The sequence below is a fragment of the Myotis myotis genome, unplaced genomic scaffold (assembly GCF_014108235.1).
Source record: "Myotis myotis isolate mMyoMyo1 unplaced genomic scaffold, mMyoMyo1.p scaffold_m19_p_12, whole genome shotgun sequence".
Taxonomy (NCBI): Eukaryota; Metazoa; Chordata; class Mammalia; order Chiroptera; family Vespertilionidae; genus Myotis; species Myotis myotis.
In genome coordinates, this window is record NW_023416316.1 from 61,735,536 (window position 1) to 61,745,293 (window position 9,758).

General features: G+C 41.0%; 1 protein-coding gene across 1 annotated transcript; it reads left to right on the plus strand.

The window, feature by feature from the left end:
• Positions 1-3,912: 3,912 nt before the first annotated feature.
• DMRTA1 (DMRT like family A1) lies at positions 3,913-9,393 on the plus strand. The gene is made up of 2 exons (XM_036329126.1): positions 3,913-4,540; positions 8,320-9,393. The coding sequence occupies exons 1-2, from the start codon at positions 3,913-3,915 to the stop codon at positions 9,165-9,167; spliced, it is 1,476 nt and encodes a 491-aa protein (XP_036185019.1). The 3' UTR covers positions 9,168-9,393.
• Positions 9,394-9,758: the final 365 nt, after the last annotated feature.

Sequence of the window (9,758 nt, forward strand, 5' to 3'; positions counted from 1 at the left end):
GTCTTCTGAAGAAAAGAAGCATTTAATTCTGATAAATTATAATTTATCAATTTGTTCTTTTTGGGGATCATACTTTCATTGTTGCATCTAAGAAACCTTCGCATAACCCAAGGTCACAAACTTGTTATCCTATGTTATATGGTTTTATGACTTACATTTAGGTCTGTGATCCATTTTAAGTCAGTGTTTGTAAGTTGTGTAAGGTATGGATCAAGGTCAACAATTTTATTTTTTTACATACAAATGTCCAATTGTTCCAGAAAAAATTGTTAGGAAAAAAATTATTCTTTTACCACTGAATTGTCTTTGCATCTTTGTTTAAAATTGGTTGCCTATTTTTAAACTCTCTATTCTGTCACATTGGTAGATTTTTTTCTGTCGTTTCATCAATACTACACTGTTTTTATTACTATAACTTTGTAATTACTTGCAAAATAAGATATTGTTCGCCTTGCAACTTTACTCCTTTTCAAAGATGTTTTGGCTATTTTAGGTCCTTCCCTTGCATTTCCACACAAACTTTAGAATGGATTTGACAATTTATTCTGAAAAGTCTGATGGAATTTTGAGACTGAAGTGATTTATAGATCAACTTAGGTATAATTGTGTTCTTAACAAAGTTGAGTCTTCTCACCATGAACACACTATATCTCTTCATTTACTTAGATCTTTATTTTTTTGTTAGCAAAGTTTATTAGTTTTCAGTCTTTCACACATTTTATCATTTTTCATTTAAATCGGTACATTTTACTTAAACATATTCACTTAAAATTATTTTCACTTCTTTGTAAGTTGTGTAAGGTTTGGATCAAAGTCAAAAGAGAAAACCAGCATCACTTGCCATCTTTCACGGATCTAGAACAGATACTCCAAAACTTTATATGGGACCAAACAGACCCCGAGTAGCCACAGCAATATTGAGAATGATCAAAGTTGGAGGGATCACAATAACAGCAATCAAGTTATAGTACAAAGACACTGTAATCAAAACAGCCTGGTACTGGCACAAGGACAGATCAATGGAGCAGAACAGAGAACCCAGAAATCGGCCCAAGCTATCACACTCAATATTTGACAAAGGAGGCAACAACTTACAATGGAGTAAAGACAGTCTCTTCAATAAATGGTGTTGAGAAAATTGGATAGGTACATGCAAAAAAATGAAACTGGACTACCAACTTATACCATACATAAGAATAAACTGAAAATGGATAGAAGGCTTAAATGTAAGCCCTGAAACCATAAAAATCCTAGAAGAAACCATAGGCAGCAAAATCTCAGACATCTTTCATAGCAATATGTTTGTTGATACATCTCCTAGGGCAAGGGAAACAAAGGAGAAAATAAACAAACGGGACTACATCAAAATAAAAAGCTTCTGCACAGCAAAAGGAACCATCAACAGAATGAAAAGGGAGTCCACTGTATGGGGAAGCTTATTTGCCAATGATATATCTGATGAGGGGTTATGTCCAAAATATATAAAGAACTCATATGAGTTAACAAAAGGAAGACAAACAATACAATAATTAAAAATCGTGAAAAGACCTAATGGACACTTCTCCAAAGTGAACATACAGATGGCCAAGAGGCATATGAAAAACTACTCAAAGCCACTAATCATCAAAGAGATGCAAATTAAGAGGACAATGAAGTATCGCCTCACACCTGCTGGAAAGGCCACCATCAACAAATCAACAAATAACAAGTGCTGGCGATGATGTAGCAGAAACTCTAGTGCACTGCTGGTGGGAGTGCTGACTGGTGCAGCCAGCCACTAGTGAAACAGTATGGAAATTCCTCAAAAAATTAAAAATGGAACTGCCATTTGACCCAGTGATCCCACTTCTAGGAATATATCCTAAGAATCCTGAAACACCAATGAGAAAGACTGTATGCACCCCTATGTTCATAGCAGTGCAATTTACAATAGCTAAGATCTGGAAACAGCCCAAGTGTCCATCAGTAGATGAGTGGATACAAAAGCTGTGGCACATTTACACAATGGAACACTATGCAGCTGTAAAAAAGAAGAATCTCTTACCCTTTGAGACAGCATGGAGAGACCTGGAGACTATTATGCTAAGTGAAATAAGCCCGTCAGAGAAAGACAAGTATCACATGATCTCACTCATGGGTGGAATCTACTGGACAAAATAAACTGATGAAGAAAATAGGTCCAGAGATATAGAAATGGCACAGACTGACCAATCTCAGAGGGGTGGGGGTAGATGGGGTTTGGGAAGAGATTAACCCAAGAAGTTATATGCATAATCCATATATGCATAATCCATGGACTCAGACATAGTGTGGTGAAAGCCTGGGAGGGTGAGGGGTGGAGGGGGTCAATGGGGAAAAAGAGGGATATCTAATACTTTCATCAATAAAGATACATTTTTTAAAGAAGTCATTAAAAATAAAAAATAAAAACCTAAAAAACAAAACTCCCAAAATACTTAGACCGAAAGAATCAGAATACCTGGACAGGAGTGCCCATATCATTTATAAGTGTCCTAGGTGGTTCCAATGCTTAGGAAGGGGAGAAAACCTCAATGACAGGCTAGCCCTTGTGGATATGGGAGGGTGGTGATGGCAGTGACGATGCGGCGTGGCCCAGAGGAGAGAGCCCAGATTGATTAGCAGCGTCTTCCCTGGACACTGGATGCCAATAGGTGGGATGGGAAAAATGTCATTATCACTTTCCATCTTAGGGCTAGAATACGCATTGTCCATCAAGGCAGCTGAATATTATCTTGAAGAATGAGAAAGGCCTGACTCTCCTTTCCATTAAGAACAAACGCTCATGAAGTTTCTACCTCAAATGCTCTTTTAGTTCAAAGCAATATGATCTTCTCTTACAATTAAAGGCATTAAGTGCATATTTCAAGAATGCATTCTTATGATAGCATATTTAAAGAATGGTCTAAAGGACCTTCCCCGAGACTGTACAACGGAAATGTGAAGTATGTTTGAGACAGCTTTAACCCAATTGTTCATAAATAGTTCCAGATAAGAAGTTCATAAAGACTTCTTTGGGAGGGAGCGTTTCAAAATTTAATAATACGTAGAATCCAAATTTGCACGTGTTAATAAACAAAATGCAGGAGAAGAATCTGGATGTGAATTCATCCCCTTCATTATCCCGTGTTTTGACGTAGCCCTGAGACCTACTTAACTTAAAGCAGCTTTCAGGTGGGCAACATGAAAGCTGCCCACGCTACCATCCTGGGGACTTCGTCCGGGAAAAGGACAGGAAAGAATTCCACATTCAAACCTTCACACTTGCTTCAAGATTGCTGCGGCTGTTCGGGTCTATTTTTTGGTTTCCATATACATTTTTGCAGTTCTTGTTCTAGATTTGAGGAAAGGAGAATTTACTACTATTGCTTAATTTCAGAAGGGCAGTAAGAGGCATGGGAAAGGATTCGAAGATTGTTTCACAAATACAAACACCGAGGAATTCATGGGGAAGCAAGTGCAAAAGGGCTTCTGTGGGGAAAGGCCATGGGCATCCCACCAGGAGGGTTTCTTGTGTCTCCTGTTGCCCCTCCTCCCAGAAGGTCCCACTCTCCGCCCCTGGCCCTGGGCTCCAGGCTCTGAGCTTGGCCGGGAGGCCCGGTGGGCGGGGTAGCCTCTCGGAGCTTCCCTCCGGCTCAGGCTCGCCGAGCGCTGGGACCTTAGCGCTGCGCCCGGGCTCTCAGAAGCGCACTGGGCACCTGCACCTCTTAGAGTCGCCGGCTCCTGGGAGCGGCGGTCCCCAGCTCACCGCGGCGATTGTGCCAAACTTTGTCCGTGTGCCGGGGGGAGGCGGCGGGACCACGGCCGTCGCCCCGATCCCCGCACCCCCGCAGGGTTAGTTGCGGGCAGCAAGCGCACTTCCCGGGGGCGACCCCGCGCCTACACTTCTCGGGGATGGAGCGGTCACCGTGCGGGAGCCGAGACGGCAGCGGCAGCGGCGGACCCCGCCTGGCCCCGGGGCTGGTGGCCGCGGCCCCTCCGCCGCCGGGGATCCCGCTCCCTCCAACTTTCCTGCGGCCGCCCAGCCTGTTCCTGCGGGCAGCCGCCGCCTCCCCCGCGGGCAGCGCAGGCTCCCGGCCGGCGCGCGGGCTGGAGCGGGCGGTGGGGGCGCTGGGCTGCGGCTACCCGCGGACCCCCAAGTGCGCCCGCTGCCGCAATCACGGCGTGGTCTCGGCGCTCAAGGGCCACAAGCGCTTCTGCCGCTGGCGGGACTGCGCTTGTGCCAAGTGCACCCTGATCGCCGAGCGCCAGCGGGTCATGGCCGCCCAGGTGGCGCTGCGCCGGCAGCAGGCCCAGGAGGAGAGCGAGGCCGGGGGGCTGCAGAGGCTCCTGTACTCGGGACCCTCGCCCTCGGGGCCCGCGGGTGGGACCTCGGGAGGCGGCAGCGGAACCGAGGACCCCCAGGAGGCCAGCGTCCCTGCGGAGGTGGCTGTGCTGGGACCGGACGCCTTGAGACGCGCTGGTGGGCTGGCGACCCCTGCTTTCCAGGGTTTCCAGCCAGATTCCACGGAGGGAAAGCAAGGTGAGTTGGTCTTTCTTTAACTCTTGGCAAAAGAAAATGATTGTTCCGGAGAAAAAGTTTGTGAAACAAGCAGCCTTGCCCTGGAGGCGGACAATAAAAGTTGTGTAAGAAGCTCAGCCAGTGGCTCAGTGGTGGAGCCTCGACCTATGAACCAGGAGGTCACCGTGCCATTCGTGGTCAAGGGCACATGCTCAGGTTTCCGGCTCCATCCCCAGTGTGGGGCTTGTAGGAGGCAGCCAATTCATCATTCTCTCAGTATTGATGTCTCTCTCTCTCTCGCTCTCGCTCTCGCTCTCGCTCTCGCTCTCGCTCTCTCTCCCTTCCTCTCTGAATCAATTAAAAATATATTTTTAAGAGTTGTTTAAAAGAAGCAATAAGTTCTGGAAAACTGCTCTGCAATAGGACATGAATGAGGGTGGCTGAGACCCATCACATTCACTTTGGAAAAGCTTTCAGTTCCTCCCAGTGGTTCTCAACCTTCCTAATGCCGCGACCATTTAATACAGTTCCTCATGTTGTGGTGACCCCCAATTTCATTGTTACAAATTGAACATAATTGAAGCATAGTGATTAATCACAGAAACAATATGTAATTATATATGTGTTTTCCGATGGTCTTAGGCGACCCCTGTGAAAGGGTCGTCTGACCCCCAAAGGGGTCGCGACCCACAGGTTGAGAACCACTGCTGAGTTTAGGTGATAGGATAAGAATGAAAAAAGTGAAGGGTGAGTAATAAGATGAGCAACTTACGTTAGGAATGGAGTTTGTGCCCCAGGTTCTGTGAGTAGTCATTGAGCGAAAAGCTTAGTGAGAGGGGCTGCGTTTTGAGCTTGATCCGCAGTGTTTTCAGCTATAAAACCAGAGTCAACCTTCTGATCTTGTGTGGGAAACTCACTGATAGTTGAGAGTAGGTTCCTAACCTTTGGGGCAAATTTCTGGAGCCAGCTAGAAGTGGGGAAGAGACTGACATCCACCAAAGCCTCTTTTCATCCCAGAATCTTCAAAATTTTTAAGCATTCCACCCAATCCTCATTTGTCAGCCTCCTAAAGTGTAAAATGTTCTAATATTTGAAGTTTCAGCTCTTCCTATGGGGAAAAAATTTCACTTCTCCACCGTGTGAAAAAACAGATAAGAATTTCCAAGTCCAGTATTAGGGATTTCTTACCCACGGAGTTTTAATTATTTTTTTCTTATTTATCAGCTACAAATAACTTTAATACACTGTGTTAGGTTACACACACACAGACACACACACACATACACACACACACACACACATGCATAAATATCTACATTTGACTAGGGTTATTCCAAATTAACTTTTCCTGCAAATGTAATTCGCACTGTATTTTAGTGAATTTCATAATCCTCCACAGGGCCCACTAGCAGTGAGAATGTTACCAGTACTTTTTTTTTATAAATCCAAGACAAGTTGTATTATATGAAATTGTACGATAATGATACAGTAAGTTGTTAATTAGAAAACGTTCCTAGATTATGAAAACTGCAGATCTTATATCACAGGATGTGCTTTTGATAAAAAACTATTTCTGTATTTACATAAGGCATATATGATTTTTTTCACCTATGCCATTTCTTGCCCATGTTTTAGTTTATTTCAGCAGACAAAATAGACTTCAAACATTTCTTATGAAAAATCAGAGAGGGCTGAAGAGCAGAGTTATTAAACAAAACTACTCTGAAAAAGAAGTAACAGTTAAAATTCTACAAATTAAATTGACAGTGGGATCTGGCTCACAGACCTCTGCTGCATACTGATGGATGTATTTTTCTTGGAGGGGCCCCAAAGTGTTCTGTTCCATATGGTCAATTACGTTATTTTATTCTTTGGCTCAGTTGACCCCTTTTTTGGAAGACTAGTTTCACGGCTTTTCTAAACTGCCTCTTCTTACAGAATATCCATGAACTGTGGGAAGGCACTTAATTTACTCATTCATGAGACAAAGACTAACAGTGATTCAGAGGGGAATAAAGATTTCCCTACACAAGAGGACCTTATATTCAAATGAGGAAAACTATACACATCCAAAAATTACAAGACATAATATACAATGATAAAAGCAAAGAGGTAAAAAGAGCAATAGGAGCTGAAAGAACAGAGAGATGATATAAATGATATCACAGTATTTTAAAGACACCTTATTTTCTAGATGGTTTCATGCAATCCGTATTTTATTGCATTATATTATACTCCATAAGTACAATGTAATAACAACATATATATGTATACATATAAATTGCTTTAGAGGTGAAATTTTGAGGCCTTACATGTTCAGGGGGCTATATTTAGTGAATCATCCTTGAAAATAAAATGGAATGGCAGACCAATGCCAATCTCTCTCCACATGGCAGAATTACATCAAAAGAATTTTATTGTTTTATTTAAAGTTGACAACAACTAGAGTTGTTGACATTTTATAGGAGAAACACCCTTTCTTTTGTTAAATGTTTGATGTAATGACAGCATTTTAGTGATCAAAATTTTCAATTGTACACTGTACTGACTTTAATTTTAAGATAAATCGTGGATATTATTTTAGAATGTAGGACCTCTCCTTGAGAAAACAGGAGTTTTGCAAATCATGGTTGCAAATCACTGCTTTAGGCAATATTTGTTTTGTTGCATTTATAAGAAAGTAGAATAAGAAAGTTTGACTGAAATTTTCTGAGTACCCCATTTGACAATTTACTCTTTCAAAATGGAAATGAGATAAAATATGTCTATAGTATAAACCAAAATAAAAGTTACTTAGTGAGTATATGCATTATTATTTTCCTAAAGATATTCTTGTTTTATTAATATTCATGCTCAACCACTTGAGGTAGAAAAATCAGATTGCTCTGTAAAAACGTTTTTTGAAAAATTCCCCTTAAGATTACAAGGGAGTTGAGATTTGAAATAAATACCTAATATATTATTTTTACCACACACTTTGAAGGCCCATACAGATTAGAATAGTGCAATAGTGCCGTTTCTAATTTTCTTTTAGAAACAATTTGACTGTAATCTCTTTTCTCGATATTTTCATAGGATTGAAAAGGAAAGCCTGTATTTCGCAGAGGATTATAAAAAATACCAACTCTGTATCACCTTTCACTAAAATGAAGTGTGTGACTGTGTGACTTGAGATTGATACAGCAGTCATTATTATTGGTTTAAATTTGAAATGGAGTAAACAATTTTGTTATTTTTTCACATTATTCAGGTAATTTAGTTGAAACTTGCTAATGTGAGCATTAAAAACCAACTGTTGTAGCATTAATGATTAAATAGAATATTCATTTTCATACTCAGGTTGCTTCTTCTTTTGACTTCTTATCTAAAACATAATTATTTTCTCAGTTCTTTTTGCATCATGTCATTGTGAAAAGAAGACTCACTTGGATAACAGCAAAACCTAAGTGACATTTATGAAAACTTCAAATTGCCAGTGTGCGATATTGGGTGTTATATTAACAATTTGGGATAGCAATGGACTCTCATTTCTGATTCCTAAATAACTACTGAATATATGTATTATTTAATTTTGTGATCTTGAAATGGCATAATAAATAGCATTTTCCCACTATTCCAACATTGGCATTTCCAAATGAACTTTAAAAATTCTTATTCATTAAAATTTCTTACATGAATAAGTATTACTAATAAACTATGAGGGAATAAATTATTCTATCCAGCATTGTTTTTGAGTAGGCAGCACGATGTTCTGGGAGGTTTTTCCTTATTTGATTCCTCTTTTTTTTCTTTTCCCCCAGAACACAAAGAGAGTAAATGTGACTCATACCAGAATGGACAAAAAGAACCAGTCTCCAGCCCTCACCAATTTACCCTGGAATCATCTCCTAAGCCTATTGGTGTCATTGGAAAACACAATCTTAGGTCATCTGTTTCAGAAAACTCAACCAAGGATGATAGCGTTGTGTCTTCTCTCCCTGGGGAGCAATCAGGAGGTGAAGAGAGTCCCAGGTCTCTCTCATCCTCTGATCTGGAATCAGGAAATGAAAGTGAGTGGGCCAAAAACTTCACTGCTCCCCGATCCAGACTTCGCACCGTGTCCTCAAGACCAAGAGATCCTCTTGATATCCTTACCAAGATCTTCCCCAGTTACAGGCGCAGCCGGCTGGAGGGCATTCTGCAGTCCTGCAGAGGGGATGTGGTCCAAGCTATCGAACAGGTCCTCAACGGGAACGAACACCAACCAGACAGCAGGGACCTTGCGGGCTCAGGAGAATTGGGAAATGCATCTTTCCAGAGAGCTTCAAACTTTAGTTTAGCTGGAATTGGTTTTGGAACTCTAGGGAATAAATCAGCCTTCTCTCCTCTTCAAACCAGTTCTGCTTCCTATGGACGTGATTCAAGTCTCTACAGCTTAAGTCCTAGACTAGGTATCAGTCCATTACGGCTGGCGTATTCCTCTCCAGGAAGAGGGCTACCTGGTTTCATGTCTCCCTACCTCACTCCTGGGTTGGTACCAGCGTTGCCTTTTCACCCAGCTTTGGATTATGCCTTTTCGGGGATGATTCGGGATGCTTCCCACCATCCCAGTAAAGACTCTGTAACTGGCCGCAGACTGTGCTCCAGGCTGACTCAGGACAATCTGTAACACACCTGCCCGTTCTCCCTTTCCGAGGCATTTCTAGAAGGCAGGCAATGCAACCCCACACCTACACCCACATCCACATCTATTAATGTGTTCATTGTGTAGGTGAGTGGATTACCAGGCCTTAAAGATGCTGTTTTTTAAAAGCAATATAATAAACTTGAGATTTAAAGACTTCTTTAGCATTTATTAAGTGAAAGAAACATTTAAACATTGTATGTGCCTTGAATAAAGCCATTTCAAGAAATACTTTTATTTTAAACTAACACATTTTCTCCCTAAAATATACATTGTTAAATTTCTATGTTAAAACTATACTTGTTTTTATTTTATTGAAAACTGGAGTTTATAGTTGTAAAGTACATTTGTAAGTATAAAACAATCCAGCATTATATAAAACTAACCAAAGGAAGAATTGAAAAATTGAGGTACTTCTCAATAATTATTGTTTTAAACTTTTCTTTCCTTCTGTTCCTTGTACACTGGAGAGAAAAAAAGTTATTCAAAGTATTTTAAAATATTTTATTCACATATAAATGATTAGTAATAAGTAAAACTTTTGAGAAATTTAAATTCCTTATTTTTTCTGAATGT